General features: G+C 45.8%; 1 protein-coding gene across 1 annotated transcript in view; it reads left to right on the forward strand.

The window, feature by feature from the left end:
* The first annotated feature begins 9,086 nt into the window (after positions 1–9,086).
* LOC141129484 (hepatic and glial cell adhesion molecule-like) overlaps positions 9,087–21,689 on the forward strand; it is an 81,365-nt gene continuing 68,762 nt past the window's right edge. Inside the window, exon 1 of the mRNA XM_073617541.1 lies at positions 9,087–9,425. Within this exon, the coding sequence (XP_073473642.1) occupies positions 9,254–9,425 (172 nt within the window). The 5' untranslated portion in view covers positions 9,087–9,253. The remainder of the gene's footprint in view (positions 9,426–21,689) is intronic.

Consider the following 21,689-nt stretch of genomic DNA (forward strand, 5'->3'; position numbering starts at 1 on the left):
TGACAACTGGGCACTCAAACCCCCTTCCTAACCAGACCAATTTTCAGCTTTCGGTGCTCTCACATTTTGAATGACAATTACTCAGTCATGCAACACTGTACCTATATGAAATTGTTGTCCTTTTTTTCACACAAATAGAACTTTCTTTTGGTGGTATTTAATCACCGCTGGGTTCTTTATTTTTTGCGCTATAAAAGAAAAAAGAACGAAAAATCTGTAAAAAAATGCATTTTTCTTAATTTCTGTTATAAAATTTTGCAAATTAGTAATTTTTCTTCATATATTTTGGCCAAAATTTTTACCGCTACATATCTTTGGTAAATATAACCCAAATCAGTGGATATTATTTGGTCTTTGTGAAAGTTATAGAGTCCACAAGCTATGGTGCCAATATCTGAAAATTAATCACACCTGAAGTACTGACGGCCTATCTAATTTCTTGAGGCCCTAACATGCCAGAAAAGTACAAATACCCCCCAAATGACCCCTTTTTGGAAAGAAGACATTCCAAGGTATTTAGAAAGATGCATGGTGAGTTTTTTTGAAGTTGTCATTTTTTCCCACAATTCTTTGCAAAATCAAGTTTTTTTTTTACTTTTTTTTTTTTTTCACAAAATTGTCATATTAGCAGGTTATTTCTCACACACAGCATATGCATACCACAAATTACACCCCAAAACACATTCTGCTATTACTCCCGAGTATGGCGATACCACATGTGTGAGACTTTTACACAGCGTGGCCACATACAGAGACCCAACATGCAGGGAGCACCTTCAGGTGTTCTGGAGCACCCAGGCCAATTCTGACATTTCTCTTCTACATGTAAAAATCATCATTTATTAGCTAGAAAACTACTTAGAACCCCAAAACATTATATATATTTTTTTAGCAAAGACCCTAGAGAATACAATGGTGGTCATTGCAACTTTTTATCTCGCACGATATTTGCGCAGCAATTATTTTAACGCTTTTTTTTGTAAAAAAAACAGTTGTGTGCTTTAAAAAAAAACAAAACAGTAAAGTTAGCCCAATGTTTTTGCATAATGTGAAAGATGAAGTTACGCCGAGTAAATAGATACCCAACATGTTACCTTTCAAAATTGCATGCGCTTGTGGAATGGCGCCAAACTTCGCTACTCAAAAATCCCCATAGGCGACGTTTTAAAATTTTTTTACTGGTTACGTGTTTTGAGTTACAAAGGAGGTCTAGGGCCAATATTATTATTCTCGCTCTACCGATCGCACCGATACCTCACATGTGTGGTTTGAACACCGTTTTCATATGTGGGCGGGACTTACGTATGCGTTCGCTTCTGCATGCGAGCACACGGGGACAGGGGCGCTTTAAAATTTTTTTTTTATTATTCATTTTACTTTATTTATTTTAGTTTGATGCTTTTTTCCAAAAAAAAAAAATTTTTGATCACTTTTATTCCTATTACAAGGAATGTAAAAGTCCCTTGTAATAGGAATATGGCATGACAGGTCCTCTTTACAGTGAGATATGGGGTCAATAAGACCCCACATCTCACCTCTAGGCTGGGAAGCCTGAAATAAAAAAAAAAAAAAAAAGATCCTGGCTTCGATCGTAACGGCGAATCGGTAGAAGCACCGGAGGGCGGCAGGAGGGGGGGACATCCCCTCTCGCCTCCCGTAAGAACGATCAAGCAGTGGAACAGCCGCTATGATTGTTCTTATGGTGTAGGCAATCACTGGCTGAAAAAGCTGATATCTGAATGATGCCTGTAGCTGCACCCGTCATTCAGATATCCCCGCACAAAATCAAGGACGTCGTATGACGGCAGGCGGGCGGGAAGTGGTTAAAACGCATTTTTTTCTTTTAACACAAAGTTGTCCATTTATACAATATTTCTAACACATAGCATGTACATACCAAAAATGACACCCCAAAATAGATTCTCCTACTCCTCCTGAGTACGGCGATACCACATGTGTGAGACTTCCACAGCCTGGCCACATACAGAGGCCGAGTACAGCCGAGTATGGCTCGGTATGGCTGGGTATGGCTGAGTATGGCTGAGTATGGCTCGGTATGGCAGGGTATTGCAGGGTATGGCTGAGTATGGCGGGGTATTGCAGGGTATTGCAGAGTTCTGCGGGGTATTGCAGAGTACTGCGGGGTATTGCAGAGTATTGTGGGGTATTGCAATGTACTGCTGGGTTTTGCAGTGTACTGCGGGGTATTGCAGAGTACTACGGGGTATTGGAGAGTATTGCGGGGTATTGCAGGGTATTGCAGAGTATTGCAGGGTATTGCGGGGTATTGCAGAGTACTGCGGGGTATTGCAGAGTATTGCGGGATATTGCAGGGTATTGCGGGGTATTGCAGAGTATTGTGGGGTATTGCAGAGTATTGCAGGGTATTGCAGGGTATTGCGGGGTATTGCAGAGTATTGTGGGGTATTGCAGAGTATTGCAGGGTATTGCGGGGTATTGCGGGGTATTGCAGAGTATTGCAGAGTACTGCGGGGTATTGCAGAGTATTGCAGGGTATTGCAGAGTATTGTGGGGGTATTGCAGAGGGAGCGATCACATGGTAAACGGCCGTGATCAGCGGCCATTTACCAGGATCCGTGATGCGCCGGGTCCTCTGCACCCGTCGGTCACGGATGTGTTCGGGTGCGCGCCCCGGGGGGGGCGCGCGAGAGGTGAATTCTGGGAGGACGTCATAGTATGCCCTCCCAGAGTTAAGCAACCGCCCTGCAGCCGTCATTCGGCTATGGGCCGATTGTTAAGTGGTTAACATAAAAAAGGTGCCCATCAGCGTGACCCTAAGGGGCACTCTGATGGACAAGTTTTATTTTAAGAGCAACACTGATGGGCACATTTTGTATCAAGGGGCACTTTGATGGGCGATTTTTACATTAGGGGGCACGTTTTGTTGTGCCCATCAGAGTGCCCCTAATATAAAATATGCCCATCAGGGTGCCCCTTAACATACAATTTGCCCATCAGGGTGCCCCTTAATATAAAATGTGTCCATGGCAAATTTTATGTTAAGGGACACGCTGTTGGAAATTTACCGGTAGCTGCTGCATTTCCCACCCTAGTCTTATACTCGAGTCAATAAGTTTTTCCCATTTTTTTTGTGGTAAATCAGGTGCCTCGACTTATACTCGAGTATATACGGTATATATTGCACAGGAGCACTTTTCCTATATATTATTTGTTTATGTTTATGGTTTTAAACACTGTTATGCGCGAGGCACTTTAAATTGGTTTTGTGTGTATATCGTATCCATTTATTAATTATATTAATTTGATTAATTTTACATAGCTTTAGTGTACACTACAATCTATATCATTTTTTAGCGCAGCGTATTCAATCAATTTATTTATCTTTGCACGATATATGTGACGTGTTCAGCACTAGCAGCTTTTAGATAATTTGTTCATCTTTCACGATACATGTGACAGGCTCAATACCAATATTCTTTGGGTAATTTAATCCACTTTAAGCATCTAGACAGTGGTGGCTCACAGGATTTCTTTCTATTTTAGTCATTGGAAAGTAGCTAGTACTTTAACAGATGGTAAACATTTGCAATTGTCCTAAGGCAAAACGCCCACACAGCAAAAAGGTAAAAAAAAAGAATATATATACAGTATCTCACAAAAGTAAGTACACCCGTCACATTTTTGTAAATCTTTTCTTCTATCTTTTCATGTGACAACACTGAAGAAATGACACTTTGCTACAATGTAAAGTAGTGAGTGTACAGCTTGTATAACAGTGTAAATTTGCTGTCCCCTCAAAATAACTCAACACACAGCCATTAATGTCTAAACCACTGGAAACAAAAGTCAGTACACCCCTAAGTGAAAATGTCCAAATTGGGCCCAATTAGCCATTTTCCCTCCCCGGTGTCATGTGACTCGTTAGTGTTACAAGGTCTCAGGTGTGAATGGGGAGCAGGTGTGTTAAATTTGGTGTTATCGCTCTCACTCTCTCATACTGGTCACTGGAAGTTCAACATGGCACCTCATGGCAAAGAACTCTCTGAAGATCTGAAAAAAAGAATTGCTGCTCTACATAAAGATGGTCTAGGCTATAAGAAGATTGCCAAGACCCTGAAACTGAGCTGCAGCACTGTGGCCAAGACCATACAGGGGTATAACAGGACAGGTTCCACTCAGAACAGGCCTCGTCATGGTCCACCAAAGAGGTTGAGGTCACGTGCTCAGCGTCATATCCAGAGGTTGTCTTTGGGAAATAGACGTATGAGTGCTGCCAGCATTGCTGCAGAGGTTGTAGGGGTGGGGGGGTCAGCCTGTCAGTGCTCAGACCATACTCCGCACACTGCATCAAATAGGTCTGCATGGCTGTCGTCCCAGAAGGAAGTCTCTTCTAAAGATGATGCACAAGAAAGCCCGCAAACAGTTTGCTGAAGACAATCAGACTAAGGACATGGATTACTGGAACCATGTCCTGTGGTCTGATGAGACCAAGATAAACTTATTTGGTTCAGATGGTGACAAGCGTGTGTGGCGGCAATCAGGTGAGGAGTACAAAGACAAGTGTGTCTTGTCTACAGTCAAGCATGGTGGTGGGAGTGTCATGGTCTGGGGTTGCATGAGTGCTGCCGGCACTGGGGAGCTACAGATCATTGAGGGAACCATGAATGCCAACATGTACTGTGACATACTGAATCAGAGCATGATCCCCTCCCTTCAGAGACTGGGCCACAGGGCAGTATTCCAACATGATAACCACCCCAAACACACCTCCAAGAAGACCACTGCCTTGCTAAAGAAGCTGAGGGTAAAGGTGATGGACTGGCCAAGCATGTCTCCAGACCTAAACCCTATTGATCATCTGGGGATCATCTGGGGTCTCTAACATCCACCAGCTCTGTGATGTCGTCATGGAGGAGGGGAAGAGGACTCCAGTGACAACCTGTGAAGCTCTGGTGACCTCCATGCCCAAGAGGGTTAAGGCAGTGCTGGGAAATAATGGTGGCCACACAAAATATTGACACTTTGGGGCCACTTAGGGGTGTACTCACTTTTGTTGCCAGCGGTTTAGACATTAATGGCTGTGTAGTAAATAAATAAATGTAGCGCTATGTGTAAAATTATAAATATAAAGTGCAAATCTCTAAAATAAATAAATCCTACATATAAATGAATAGTCCATAAAATGAAAAAAATGAAGAAATAAAACATGAAAAACTCTTCTTGTGATCAGTGTATCCACACCATTCCACCACAGGGTTTGTTCGTCCTCAGAAGGAGCGCACACCACCACCAGTAAAAATGCGCGCTCACCTCCCAGATGAGTCAAAACTCATATGCGGATCTCCCCACGAGCGCTTTGCTCTCACTTCCTCTTCCCAATCAATGGTGGGTAATCCAGATGGCTCTTTTCTTAATGGTAACTCAGCTCATTAATATCCAAAGAAGCGGATCATCTCTCAGCTTGGCTCAAGATTCCATGAGTTCAGGACATGTAAATAATAAGTATAGAGACCATAGTGTTCTCCGTATACAAATTTATTCAAAGCCCCCAAATAGACAAGTTGCACTTACAAAATAAAAACGTTAAAATCACATAAAAACCTCCAGAGTAGCCCCGCCGTGTCCACATACACAGTGCCTGGCTGGACGTGACTATCAGCTCCTCTCTTCTAGAAGGGAGTCTTTCTCCAACAAGATGTGTTACCGGAGCAAAAATAAGTTTTAATAACCCATCAATCTAGTTTTCTGCAATCATGTGGGTCCACCCAAGAAATAGTGGAATGCAAATATAGTAAAAAGTGGATTGCGCTAAATTTTGTGTATAATAACCACCACAATTGTGCAAAATAAAAAGTATTTCTATATTGATCCTATGATGAAGTGTTTTTCTGTGCCATCTATATTGGTATATTGATATTTTTCTCTTTATTTTTATTTATTTTATTTTTTTTAGCCTTTATATCAAAAAACTTATCTTTCCCATATATTATTTCTGATCAAAATGTATCTAGATAAAATATCTTATAGTGTTACCAACCACTGTGTAAAGTGCTAGTGCTAACAAAATCTATAGGTATATATATAAGTGAGAAATAAACTGAAAACTAAAATCATACAATGTGCCAATATCACTTCATAGAATTCCCATATCAATGTATATATGTGCTGCACAGTGCAAGAAAATTTGCAGAAAATTTTTTGAAAAATGTCCCCAACATGTGCACCACAGTACACTAGATGTCCTCAGTGAGTGATCACTCCTGTGCAGTAATAACGTTTTTCTTCAATATAAAGTGCTCCAAATTTACCACTTATTGTGATTTCACCACCACCTGTTGCAATGGCCACTCACCAGATACGGTAAAAATATGCGCCTTTGGTTCATTTAGGATAACCACTCAGTTTATGATGGGTCCGATCGCAGCCTGTTCAAGCAGTACAATTAGTGTCTCTTGCTCTATATGGTGCTCACAAAAACATGTGGATAGCCATCATGGTGTAGTATGTAACTCTCATTTATTAAAAAAATAAAAAAAATAAAAAAAAATAAAAAAATTTAAAAAATTAAAAACATTAAAAAAAACATGGACAAACTCACATGTTTTGGTGCCCCTCAGCCGGCACCAAGCTAATACAGCAGTGTATGTGGAGAGCGGAGTCTCAATCTGTCCTAGTGTCTCCTCACAGCGGTGTGTGTTCCAAGCCTCACACCCGTATGATCGGACGCGGTAGGAAAGTCCCCAGCAGCTTCTACGCGTTTCGCAATAGGGTTTACGTCATCAGGAAGCTCCTGATTTTTTTAATAAATTTTTTTAATAAATGAGAGTTACATACTACACCATGATGGCTATCCACATGTTATTGTGAGCACTATATAGAGCAAGAGACACTAATTGTACTGCTGCGATCGGACCCATCATAAACGGAGTGGTTATCCTAAATGAACCAAAGGCGCATATTTTTACCGTATCTGGTGAGTGGCCATTGCAACAGGTGGTGGTGACATCACAATAAGTGGTGAATTTGGAGCACTTTATATTGAAGAAAAACGTTATTACTGCACAGGAGTGATCACTCACTGAGGACATCTAGTGTACTGTGGTGCACATGTTGGGGACATTTTTCAAAAAATTTTCTGCAAATTTTCTTGCACTGTGCAGCACATATATACATTGATATGGGAATTGTATGAAGTAATATTGGCACATTGTATGATTTTAGTTTTCAGTTTATTTCTCACTTATATATATACCTATAGATTTTGTTAGCACTAGCACTTTACACAGTGGTTGGTAACACTATAAGATATTTTATCTAGATACATTTTGATCAGAAATAATATATGGGAAAGATAAGTTTTTTGATAGGCAAAAAAATAAATAAATAAATAAAAATAAAGAGAAAAATATCAATATACCAATATAGATGGCAGAGAAAAACACTTCATCATAGGATCAATATAGAAATACTTTTTATTTTGCACAATTGTGGTGGTTATTATACACAAAAGTTAGCGCAATCCACTTTTTTACTATATTTGCATTCCACTATTTTTTGGGTGGACCCACATGATTGCAGAAAACTAGATTGATGGGTTATTAAAACTTATTTTTGCTCCGGTAACACATCTTGTTGGAGAAAGACTCCCTTCTAGAAGAGAGGAGCTGATAGTCACGTCCAGCCAGGCACTGTGTATGTGGACACGGCGGGGCTACTCTGGAGGTTTTTATGTGATTTTAAAGTTTTTATTTTGTAAGTGCAACTTGTCTATTTGGGGGCTTCATTTTTTCATTTTATGGACTATTCATTTATATGTAGGATTTATTTATTTTAGAGATTTGCACTTTATATTTATAATTTTACACATAGCACTACATTTATTTATTTACTATCCATTTTGAAATCAGTGTGGTGTACCATTCGGAATGTTTAGCAGCTGTGCACGTTTATTATTAGGTTATCTTATTTAAATATCACAATATTTTTTTACTTGTGGCGCTGATTGTTTCATCTTATAATTAATGGCTGTGTGTTGAGTTATTTTGAGGGAACAGCAAATTTACACTGTTATACAAGCTGTACACTCACTACTTTACATTGTAGACAAGTGTCATTTCTTCAGTGTTGTCACATGAAAAGATAGAAGAAAAGATTTACACAAATGTGAGGGGTGTACTTACTTTTGTGAGATACTGTATATATACTAAACTGCCGGCACGCCACTAACTAACCTGCCTCTAGCTAACGTTCTCTCAATCTCCACGTTATTGTAACACTATATACGGCCGCCGTGAAAGCAGCCTTATATAGTGTGGGGCGTGGACCCCCTCAACATGATTGGCTAAAGGCACCCTGCCTTTGACAATCATGGCTCTCACAGATGTGATTGGCCAAAGCATGCAAGTAAAGTACATGCTTTGGCCAATCAGCAGCCATCAATGCACTGCATTATGGGGCGCTCTGCTGGGCTCGAATTTGCTGCAAACACCCCATATGTTCGACCAAACGAACACCCGATGTTCTATTTGAACTTATGTTTGACTCGAACATCAGGGCCATCCCTAATCTCTAATTCCCTAATGCAGAGTTCAGAGTCGCTGTCTCTTGAAGAGCGCTCCTGTGGTGTAAATCTCTGAATATCCCTGTCTGGGGTGACAGCGAGTGTTACAGACGTTTGTTCTACAATCCGAGTTCCTATTACTAATCTGGTGAATGATTACTACTTCTCAATACAAGTAGTTGGTGGAAGTTTAAAGAGTTCATTGCTTAGTTATCCAAACCCAGCGACAATCGCTCTCAGTCTGCTGGCACTTAGATTGTGTCCCGCAAGCTGGAGAATCTTTGTGCCGGGTGAGGCTGGGAGTGGCGTTGTTGTGTATCGGTGACAGCGCGGTGTGAGGAGGACCTGTCATTTGTCACAAGTTGGTGAAGGTGACAGTGGTCTGAACCACGTTTGTCACATGGACGTCTTGGATAGTGTTGGATTTTTTTATTCATTAGTCTCATGGGATTCTAGATGGTTCTACATCAATGTGTGTTATATGAGGGGGGAGGGGAGAGTACACTGTGACCTGACTGGGATCTGTATTCTGTCTGTGCAGGAAATGTCCCGACTTTTACGCAGGAAATATTTACCTGGCCGGGATCTGACCTTCTCCTCCCCATCAGACGTCATCTCACCCTCAATCATACAGATAAAGAGAGATGTGACCGGATTACCTGGTACTATAAAAAAGTTGGTGAATTCGGAGGAGAAAAAATAGCTGAACACATGAATTGTGATCTGTCTAAGAGCACATATTTCCCCAACACAAGGATATCAGAGAATGGAAGTCTGATCATATCCAGTGTGACTCTGGAGAATGACGGGACATACAGTGTGTATATACACAACTCTACAGGAAGCCTTATACAGGTCAATGATTACATCATCCATGTAATAGGTAAGTCCATCCAACCCCCACCCCATGTCCTAGCAGTGTCCTCCCCGCTCTGTGTCTTTATATACATCGTCCATGTAGAAGGTAAGTCCATCCAACCCCCACCCCCAGTCCTAGCAGTGTCCTCCCCGCTCCGTGTCTTTATATACACCGTCCATGTAGAAGGTAAGTCCATCCAACCCCCACCCCCAGTCCTAGCAGTGTCCTCCCCGTGTCTTTCTATCCATACATTATATAGTAGAAGATCTGGGAGAGACGTGTGTACAATGTCCTCTGATTACTGCCCCATCCTCACCATTCCCTGTGGATTCACATCTGCAGTGCTCAGCCCTCCTGAAGTTGCTGTGATCTGAACTGTGCTGTGCCTTCTGCTCGGGGGCCCCATGTGGTAGATGTGACCATTGATGGCGGGGTGACAGATCCCCAATACACACACTGACAATGCAGCAATCTGGAGACCTTGGAGGGGATGTCAGTGACCCCAGTTGGAGCTCTGACCCTCAGGCTGACCTCCGACCTGGACAGAGCTGCCTCTCTGCTGTAAGTTGGAGTTCTTCTTACTGGGAAGAAGCTGATTCATCAACAATGGAGGGTGGAGTTTCTACCATCAGCAACCAATCAGGTTTCACCACTGAGGAAAAAAGTATTGAACACTCTGATTGGTCACTGTGGGCAGCCTCTCCCCTTTTGAGCTCATTTTCCTCTCTCGCTATGAGGACGCCATGCCATGATGGGTGACAATGGTGGATCTCCAGCTGGAAACACAGACGGTGTGTGAAGATCTCATCCTTCACCTGAGCAGGGAAATCTTCACCCCTCCCCTTGTACAGATGTTGGGGGATTCCCAGCATGGGGCATTTACAGCTCCAGAGACTCTTCATCCCAGAGGAATCCACCAAGAACCACTGGGTGGAGGTCTCTGTTATAGGGAACTCCTCACATCCTGGGGGTTCCATAAATCCCATGAGGATATGTCCCTGCAACGGTTTGGAGGACATTTTGAGTTCTCAGGTATTCCAGAAGATAGTGGTGAGCATGTCTCCCAACTGTCCCGGGTTAGCCGGGACTGTCCCAGGATTTGATTTAAGTTTCAGCAAATCAAGGCTTTGTCCTGGAGTGGAGCCCAGTGCCAGAAAACAAGTGGCTCCAGTGGCTTGCTTGCAAGCACACACTAGCTTGGGCGGCAGTAGCACCCATGCTGTGGCTTGTGTGGGGTGTCTGGGGGTCCCGCACGCCGCAAGCATAGCTGTGTATATGTGAGAGGCAGCCAGCGGTGAGAGAAGCCAGCTGCCTCACACATACACAGAGCACTGCAGAGCGGCTTGTGGCTCAACCATCCTCCTCTTCCTTGGCTGTAATGCTTTCCTGCACACAGACAGGAGGGGGAGGAGTCATGGCTGGATCTAGGGGTGGGGTGGGAGTGATTTCACCTGTGCCCCCCCAGGCCTGCCCCCCATGGATAGTGTGCCTGGTCGCTCTGCTCCTCTCCTCATTGCCACACTCAGGAGAAGACAGTCTGGATCAGGAAAATTAAGAGTCCGGAGAGAAGTGACAGCGGCTGTGCTCTCCCCCTCCTGTCATTCCAGCGATCCTTCATATGGCAGGTAACACCGGATCCATAGATTGGACTGTACACGGTATGATTAGTGCCCCCCTATGTCTTCCAAGGGCTGCTCATCTTCCGGCAGAAGGAAATGTGGATGCAGAGGTGGTAATCATACCGTGTACAGTTTGATCCATGGATCTGATATCATGTGATGTGTGAAGGAGTGTTGGTATGACAGGAGGGGGAGAGCAAAGCCCACAAACCCCCACCCTAGCAGTTTTGTACTTGGACTGGGGTGAGAGGTTTGTGGAAGGGGAGTAATTTGTGCAGGGAAGGTTAATTTAGGAGGCGGAATGGGGGGGATTTGTGCTAGGAGGGGGGATTTTGGTTAAGGGGGTGAATAGGGGGTGATTTCACCCCCTCCTATTCTGACCTACTGACTCCTGTCCTCCATCCTGATGACCCCTGTACCCTGCCATACTAACTCCCTGTCCTCTGTCCTGTTGACCCCTGTATCCTGCCCTAATGACTCCCTGTCCGCCATCCTGCTAACCCCTTTACCTTGCTGTACTAACTCCCTATCCTCCATCCTGCTGACCCCTGTACCCTGCCGTATTAACTCCCTATCCAACATCCTTCTGACCCCAGTACCCAGCCCTACTAACTCCCTGTCCTCTGTCCTGCTGACCCCTGTATCCTGCCCTACTAACTCCCTGTCCTCCATCCTGCTGATCCCTGTACATTGCCCTACTAAATCCCTGTCCTCCATCCTGCTGACCCCTGTACTCTGCCCTACTAACTCCCTGTCCTCTGTCCTGTTGACCCCTGTATCCTGCCATACGAACTCCCTGTCTGCCATCCTGCTAACCCCTTTACCCTGCTGTACTAACTCCCTGTCCTCCGCCCTGCTGAACCCTGTACCCTGACCTACTAACTCCCTGTTCTCTGCCCTGCTGACCCCTGTACACTGTCCTACTAACTCCTCTCCTCTATCCTGCTGACCCCTGTAACCTGCCCTACTAACTCCCTGTCCTCCATACTACTTGTAGTGATATAGTATAGTGGGTAGATAATTAATAAGTAGTTAGTATAATCTTCCACAGCAGCCCAATTCTTTCATGCACTTTATTGATTTCCAATACAGAACAAAGTCTTGCAACAGATGATAAAATCCAACAAAGTAAATATGACAACACTAGTAAATATACTAGCCTTCAGAGTCCCATGTTTCCTAGACCTGTGCCTTCATAATCACACAGAGTGAATAGACTGAACGCCAGGTTATATTACCTATACACCAGTGTTGCCAACCCCCCGAAGTGAAATTTACTGGCAGAATGCCAAAATTTACAAACAGTGCCAATTTTTTACTGGCAAAAAATCATGACATTTACTGGCGGATCCACATTTTTTACTGGCACTGCAAAAAAGTGCCTACAATTACTGTTTTTAGTGCTAAACAGTGAAAATATATATATTTGAACTATAAACACACAGCTAGTGCTATTAGCAATGTGTTTAAGTTTAACAAAAATCAAAAAACATATTTCTCAATTTACATGAAAGTCAGGTTACTATGACCCGGCCAGCAGAGAGTTCCCCCTTAAATCAGAGTCTGCAGGATGGTGACCAGAGACCACCTTCCGCAGACTGAATACACTAAGGTAAGAGGGGTTACTAACATAGGGGGGAACCTTTATATCAGTGCCCCCTTACATTATTGTATTCACTCCACCCTTACATTAGTGACCCCCCAGACTGGCCTGGCGGCGCTGTCACTGACCTCAGGTGCACCTTGCAGGGCTCAGTCAGACGGCTTCAGCTTGGCGGCTATTCTATAGTCTCCTCTCCACAGTCCACACATGTCTGTCGCTTCCCGTGACCCCCATCCCAGCGGCGCTCCCACTCTTGACTCCTTTCTAGGATCCCAGAGACTGCAGACATGATAAAAGACAAGAGATGGTCAGAGGTTGCGCACATGATACAGGAGGACAGAGGCTGCAGACTAGGGATGAGCTTCGAGTTCGAGTCGAACTCATGTTCGACTCGAACATTGGCTGTTCGCAAGTTCACCGAACAGCGAACAATTTGGGGTGTTCGCGGCAAATTCGAATGCCGCGGAACACCCTTTAAAAGTCTATGGGAGAAATCAAAAGTGCTAGTTTTAAAGGCTAATATGCAAGTTATTGTCATAAAAAGTGTTTGGGGACCTGGGTCCTGCCCCAGGGGACATGGATCAATGCAAAAAAAAGTTTTAAAAACGGCCGTTTTTTCAGGAGCAGTGATTTTAATAATACTTAAAGTCAATCAATAAAAGTGTAATATCCCTTTAAATTTCGTACCTGGGGGGTGCCTGTAAAGGGGCGCATGTTTCCTGTGTTTAGAACAGTCTGACAGCAAAATGACATTTTGAAGGAAAAAACTCATTTAAAACTACCCGCGGCTATTGCATTGCCGACAATACACATAGAAGTTCATTGATAAAAACGGCATGGGAATTCCCCAAAGGGGAACCCCGAACCAAAATTAAAAAAAAAAAATGACGTGGGGTCCCCCTAAATTCCATACCAGGCCCTTCAGGTCTGGTATGGATATTAAGGGGAACCCCGGCCAAAATGTAAAAAAAAAAACGACGTGGGGTTCCCCCTAAATTCCATACCAGACCCTTCAGGTCTGGTATGGATTTTAAGGGGAACCCCGCGCCAAAAAAAAAAAAAAAAACGGCGTGGGGTCCCCCCAAAAATCCATACCAGACCCTTATCCGAGCACGCAACCTGGCAGGCCGCAGGAAAAGAGGGGGGGACGAGAGTGCGGCCCCCCCTCCCTCCTGAACCGTACCAGGCCACATGCCCTCAACATTGGGAGGGTGCTTTGGGGTAGCCCCCCAAAACACCTTGTCCCCATGTTGATGAGGACAAGGGCCTCATCCCCACAACCCTGGCCGGTGGTTGTGGGGGTCTGCGGGCGGGGGGCTTATCGGAATCTGGAAGCCCCCTTTAACAAGGTGACCCCCAGATCCCGCCCCCCCCCCTGTGTGAAATGGTAAGGGGGTACATAAGTACCCCTACCATTTCACGAAAAAAGTGTCAAAAATGTTAAAAATGACAAGAGACAGTTTTTGACAATTCCTTTATTTAAATGCTTCTTCTTTCTTCTATCTTGCTTCATCTTCTGGTTCTTCTGGCTCTTCTGGTTCTTCTGGTTCTTCCTCCGGCGTTCTCGTCCAGCATCTCCTCCGCGGCGTCTTCTGTCTTCTTCTCCTCGGGCCGCTCCGCACCCATGGCATGGGGGGGAGGCTCCCGCTCTTCTCTTCTTCTCTTCTTCTTTTCTTCTTTTCTTCTTTTCTTCTCTTCTTCTCTTCTTCTTCATTTTCTTCTCCGGGCCGCTCCGCAATCCATGCTGACATGGAGGGAGGCTCCCGCTGTGTGACGGCGCTCCTCGTCTGACAGTTCTTAAATAACGGGGGGGGGGGCCACCCGGTGACCCCGCCCCCCTCTGACGCACGGTGACTTGACGGGACTTCCCTGTGACGTCACGGGGAATGCCACAGGGAAGTCCCGTCAAGTCACCGTGCGTCAGAGGGGGGCGGGGTCACCGTGTGGCCCCGCCCCCCCCGTTATTTAAGAACTGTCAGACGAGGAGCGCCGTCACACAGCGGGAGCCTCCCTCCATGTCAGCATGGATTGCGGAGCGGCCCGGAGAAGAAAATGAAGAAGAAGAGAAGAAGAGAAGAAAAGAAGAAAAGAAGAAAAGAAGAAGAGAAGAAGAGAACGGGAGCCTCCCCCCCATGCCATGGGTGCGGAGCGGCCCGAGGAGAAGAAGACAGAAGACGCCGCGGAGGAGATGCTGGACGAGAACGCCGGAGGAAGAACCAGAAGAACCAGAAGAGCCAGAAGAACCAGAAGATGAAGCAAGATAGAAGAAAGAAGAAGCATTTAAATAAAGGAATTGTCAAAAAACTGTCTCTTGTCATTTTTAACATTTTTGACACTTTTTTCGTGAAATGGTAGGGGTACTTATGTACCCCCTTACCATTTCACACAGGGGGGGGGGCCGGGATCTGGGGGTCACCTTGTTAAAGGGGGCTTCCAGATTCCGATAAGCCCCCCGCCCGCAGACCCCCCACAACCACCGGCCAGGGTTGTGGGGATGAGGCCCTTGTCCTCATCAACATGGGGACAAGGTGTTTTGGGGGGCTACCCCAAAGCACCCTCCCAATGTTGAGGGCATGTGGCCTGGTACGGTTCAGGAGGGAGGGGGGGCCGCACTCTTGTCCCCCCCTCTTTTCCTGCGGCCTGCCAGGTTGCGTGCTCGGATAAGGGTCTGGTATGGATTTTTGGGGGGACCCCACGCCATTTTTTTTTTTTTTTTTGGCGCGGGGTTCCCCTTAAAATCCATACCAGACCTGAAGGGTCTGGTATGGAATTTAGGGGGAACCCCACGTCGTTTTTTTTTTTACATTTTGGCCGGGGTTCCCCTTAATATCCATACCAGACCTGAAGGGCCTGGTATGGAATTTAGGGGGACCCCCACGTCATTTTTTTTTTTTAATTTTGGTTCGGGGTTCCCCTTTGGGGAATTCCCATGCCGTTTTTATCAATGAACTTCTATGTGTATTGTCGGCAATGCAATAGCCGCGGGTAATTTTAAATGAGTTTTTTCCTTCAAAATGTCATTTTGCTGTCAGACTGTTCTAAACACAGGAAACATGCGCCCCTTTACAGGCACACTATAGACACCCCCCAGGTACGAAATTTAAAGGGATATTACACTTTTATTGTTTGACTTTAAGCATTATTAAAATCACTGCTCCTGAAAAAACGGCCGTTTTTAAAACTTTTTTTTGCATTGATCCATGTCCCCTGGGGCAGGACCCAGGTCCCCAAACACTTTTTATGACAATAACTTGCATATAAGCCTTGAAAATTAGCACTTTTGATTATTCATGTTCGTGTCCCATAGACTTTAACGGTGTTCGCATGTTCGAACGAACTTTGTTCCTGTTCGCATGTTCTGGTGCGAACCGAACAGGGGGGTGTTCGGCTCATCCCTACTGCAGACATACTACAGGAGGTGGACAGAGGCTGTGGACATGATACAGGAGGTGGACAGAGGCTGCGGACATACTACAGGAGGTGAACAGAGGCTGCGGACATACTACAGGAGGTGGACAGAGGCTGTGGACATGATACAGGAGGTGGACAGAGGCTGCGAACATAATACAGGAGGTGGACAGAGGCTGCGGACATACTACATGAGGTGGACAGAGGCTGCGGACATAATACAGAAGGTGGACAGAGGCTGCGGACATAATACAGGAGGTGGACAGAGGCTGCGGACACAATACAGGAGGTGGACAGAGGCTGCGGACATACTACAGGAGGTGGACAGAGGCTGCGGACATAATACAGGAGGTGGACAGAGGCTGCGGACATAATACAGGAGGTGGACAGAGGCTGCGGACATAATACAGGAGGTGGACCAAGGCTGCGGACATAATACAGGAGGTGGACAGAGGCTGCGGACATACTACAGGAGGTGGACAGAGGCTGCGGACATAATACAGGAGGTGGACAGAGGCTGCGGACATACTACAGGAGGTGGACAGAGGCTGCGCGCATACTACATTCTCACAGTAGCCTCCTCCTCTGGCCACCATCATATTACTTCTCCACATCAACAGTGTGCTGTGTCCTCCTCCTGTGCCCCTTTCACCTCTCCACAGGTCAGGGCAGTAGTAGTACAGTGCTGCCCTGACCTGTGGAGAGATGAAAGGGGCACAGGAGGAGGACACAGCACACTGATGTATCTGATGTGGACGGGAGAAGTAATATGATGGTGAATAGAGCACATCAGTCTCTGTCCCCTGCATATGCCATGCAGCCAGGGCCCAGGGACAGAGACTGATGTGCTCTATTCACCATCATATTACTTCTCCCGGCTCCCAGTAATGTCCTACGGATATTATTCCCCTACAGCTGCTTCACTTTCCTCCGGTCCGCCTATGACAAGAAGGGTGCAGTGCAGTCATGAGGGGACAGAGTCACGCACCTGGCTGGCCGCCGTGGTCTCTCTCTTCTCAGTCTCAATGGATTTGAAAATGGCACGGGGCGGCGGCGCAATTACGTTACTGCGCATGCGCTGCCCAGCCAAGCGCATACGAGATTTCCCGAGCCCGGCCGGCTTCGGAACGGCACATGCGCCGTTCCGTGGTCGGCTCGCGGCCATCATTTTTATGAGCACCCGGTGCCCGTAACGGGCTTTCACAGGTACCCCAAAAAAGGGTCAAATTTACGGGCTGCCCGTAAATCTATGGGTGGTAGGCAACACTGGGCATATAATGACTAAAATGGGACAAGAAAACAATAGGAGAAAAGGTGGAACACAAACATTGACATAGACACGCTCCTTAATGTGTGTAAAGTAGGGATGAGCCGAACACCCCCCTGTTCGGTTCGCACCAGAACATGCGAACAGGAAAAAAGTTCGCTCGAACACGCGAACACCGTTAAAGTCTATGGGACACGAACATGAATAATCAAAAGTGCTAATTTTAAAGGCTTATATGCAAGTTATTGTCATAAAAAGTGTTTGGGGACCTGGGTCCTGCCCCAGGGGACATGGATCAATGCAAAAAAAAAGTTTTAAAAACGGCCGTTTTTTCAGGAGCAGTGATTTTAATAATGCTTAAAGTCAAACAATAAAAGTGTAATATCCCTTTAAATTTCGTACCTGGGGGGTGTCTATAGTATGCCTGTAAAGGGGCGCATGTTTCCCGTGTTTAGAACAGTCTGACAGCAAAATGACATTTGGAAGGAAAAAACACATTTAAAACTACCCGCGGCTATTGCATTGCCGACAATACACATAGAAGTTCATTGATAAAAACGGCATGGGAATTCCCCCCAGGGAAACCCCGAACCAAAATTAAAAAAAAAAAAAATGACGTGGGGGGGTCCCCCTAAATTCCATACCAGGCCCTTCAGGTCTGGTATGGATATTAAGGGGAACCCCGGCCAAAATTTAAAAAAAAAATGACGTGGGGTTCCCCCTAAATTCCATACCAGACCCTTCAGGTCTGGTATGGATTTTAAGGGGAACCCCGCGCCAAAAAAAAAAAAAAAAAAAACGGCGTGGGGTTCCCCCAAAAATCCATACCAGACCCTTATCCGAGCACGCAACCTGGCAGGCCGCAGGAAAAGAGGGGGGGACGAGAGTGCGCCCCCCCCCCTCCTGAACCGTACCAGGCCACATGCCCTCAACATTGGGAGGGTGCTTTGGGGTAGCCCCCCAAAACACCTTGTCCCCATGTTGATGAGGACAAGGGCCTCATCCCCACAACCGTGGCCGGTGGTTGTGGGGGTCTGCGGGCGGGGGGCTTATCGGAATCTGGAAGCCCCCTTTAACAAGGGGACCCCCAGATCCCGGCCCTCCCCCTGTGTGAAATGGTAAGGGGGTACTTACCCCTACCATTTCACTAAAAAACTGTCAAAATAGTTAAAAATGACAAGAGACAGTTTTTGACAATTCCTTTATTTAAATGCTTCTTCTTTCTTCTATCTTGCTTCATCTTCTGGTTCTTCTGGCTCTTCTGGTTCTTCTGGTTCTTCCTCCGGCGTTCTCGTCCAGCATCTTCTCCGCGGCGTCTTCTATCTTCTTCTCCTCGGGCCGCTCCGCACCCATGGCATGAGGGGAGGCTCCCGCTCTTCTCTTCATCTTCTTCTTCATCCTCTTCTCTTCTTCATCTTCTTCATCTTCTTCATCTTCATCTTCTCTTCTTTTCTTCTCCGGGCCGCTCCGCATCCATGCATGGAGGGAGGCTCCCGCTGTGTGACGGCGTCTCCTCGTCTGACGGTTCTTAAATAACGGGGGGCGGGGCCACCCGGTGACCCCGCCCCCCTCTGACGCACGGTGACTTGACGGGACTTCCCTGTGACGTCACGGGGAATCGATCAGAAACAAACAGTCAGCGCAAAACTCAATGACTAATCACAGCAGCTGAACACTAAAGGCAAATATATAAACCCTTTTGAACTAAGTAAATAAATAAGTGCAGCGCTAAAATTACAAAATAAAAAGTCCAATAAAGTTCATATGTTCATGGATTGAAACACATGTAAATAAAGAGGCACGCAGACGTCACTGGTGATAAAGGGTGCTTCATGCAAAAGTTTAAGGTGATCCCTGGTCCGTGCTCACACCATTTGTTTAGCCAAACTGCTCACCTTGCTTAATAGACCCCTGAACTAACAGGAAGGTCATGAGAGCTTTCACCACCTCCGGTGGTAATGGTAAACTTGTAGATGGAAGATGGGCACCTCTCGGACTCCGCAGATAAGCCTTGTGACTCTCCCGCAACAACATATAATATAAAGAAAAAATCTAGTGCTCTCTGTATGACTAGTAAAAGATAACATTTATTAAAAGTCGGGTACTCACATAAATAGCACTTAGTCCAAGTGCTAGGATATCAAGCATAAAAAAAACTGGTAACAGCAAAGCTGGTAAGGTGGTCGTAGTGACATTAAGATAAACTCCCGCACGCGTATCGTCCATAGGACTTCCTCAGCGATAATGGAGTATCGAAATGCCACTGGGAAGTCCCGTCATGTCCCGTGCGTCAGAGGGGGGCGGGGTCACCGGGTGGCCCCGCCCCCCGTTATTTAAGAACCGTCAGACGAGGAGCGCCGTCACACAGCGGGAGCCTCCCTCCATGCATGGATGCGGAGCGGCCCGCAGAAGAAAAGAAGAGAAGATGAAGATGAAGAAGATGAAGAAGAGAAGAGGATGAAGAAGAAGATGAAGAGAAGAGCGGGAGCCTCCCCTCATGCCATGGGTGCGGAGCGGCCCGAGGAGAAGAAGATAGAAGACGCCGCGGAGAAGATGCTGGACGAGAACGCCGGAGGAAGAACCAGAAGAGCCAGAAGAACCAGAAGAAGAAGAAGATGAAGGAAGATAGAAGAAGCATTTAAATAAAGGAATTGTCAAAAACTGTCTCTTGTCATTTTTAACTATTTTGACAGTTTTTTAGTGAAATGGTAGGGGTAAGTACCCCCTTACCATTTCACACAGGGGGGGGGGGCCGGGATCTGGGGGTCCCCTTGTTAAAGGGGGCTTCCAGATTCCGATAAGCCCCCCGCCCGCAGACCCCCACAACCACCGGCCACGGTTGTGGGGATGAGGCCCTTGTCCTCATCAACATGGGGACAAGGTGTTTTGGGGGGCTACCCCAAAGCACCCTCCCAATGTTGAGGGCATGTGGCCTGGTACGGTTCAGGGGGGGGGGGGCCGCACTCTCGTCCCCCCCTCTTTTCCTGCTGCCTGCCAGGTTGCGTGCTCGGATAAGGGTCTGGTATGGATTTTTGGGGGAACCCCACGCCGTTTTTTTTTTTTTTTTTGGCGCGGGGTTCCCCTTAAAATCCATACCAAACCTGAAGGGTCTGGTATGGAATTTAGGGGGAACCCCACGTCATTTTTTTTTTAAAATTTTGGCCGGGGTTCCCCTTAATATCCATACCAGACCTGAAGGGCCTGGTATGGAATTTAGGGGGACCCCCCACGTCATTTTTTTTTTTTTAAATTTTGGTTCGGGGTTTCCCTGGGGGGAATTCCCATGCCGTTTTTATCAATGAACTTCTATGTGTATTGTCGGCAATGCAATAGCCGCGGGTAGTTTTAAATGTGTTTTTTCCTTCCAAATGTCATTTTGCTGTCAGACTGTTCTAAACACGGGAAACATGCGCCCCTTTACAGGCATACTATAGACACCCCCCAGGTACGAAATTTAAAGGGATATTACACTTTTATTGATTGACTATAAGCATTATTAAAATCACTGCTCCTGAAAAAACGGCCGTTTTTAAAACTTTTTTTTGCATTGATCCATGTCCCCTGGGGCAGGACCCAGGTCCCCAAACACTTTTTATGACAATAACTTGCATATAAGCCTTTAAAATTAGCACTTTTGATTTCTCCCATAGACTTTTAAAGGGTGTTCCGCGGCATTCGAATTTGCCGCGAACACCCCAAATTGTTCGGTGTTCGGCGAACTTGCGAACAGCTAATGTTCGAGTCGAACATGAGTTCGACTCGAACTCGAAGCTCATCCCTAGTGTAAAGGTAGTTGGGATATTTAAGAACTTCTTTAAACATTTTAGACATTATGTCAGGCATGGTAATTATAATATTACTTTGGAAACCTAATAGCAATATCGAGCTACTTTGAAATTTAATTAAAAAGACTTGAGCTTTCCTTTTAGGGCACTCCATCACTGCTCAATAATTTTTCAAAAGTGACGAATAGACAATACCAGACAGAATTACAAAAGCACGATCAGTTCACCTGAGACCTGTATATAGTAAAACTTAAACACATCAGGGCGGTGATTGAACAGAGCCGTCAAGATATAAAGGAGTGCCTTAACCAGCCCTGGTATCGTCCAAGATGAAGCTACGCTAAAGGCAATAGCGAAACGCGTTGACGTCATCAACGCTGACTCATCACGGGCGCCGAGCTTTGGATGAGAGGAACTACGAGGAGGTGTTAGGTGATTTGAGCCAGCCTAATTCATCTGCCCGATCCGGCATCCGAAAGGACAGAGCATTCCCTCCTACTAGTTGTGGATTTACGCCCCACATGGGATACACTTGAAGCCGGGCGATTTGTGTTAGCGGGCGGACGTCATGGCACCGGACTAAGGAGGAGGTTGAGTTTGCGGTGT

Source organism: Aquarana catesbeiana, linkage group LG02 (assembly GCF_042186555.1).
Source record: "Aquarana catesbeiana isolate 2022-GZ linkage group LG02, ASM4218655v1, whole genome shotgun sequence".
Taxonomy (NCBI): Eukaryota; Metazoa; Chordata; class Amphibia; order Anura; family Ranidae; genus Aquarana; species Aquarana catesbeiana.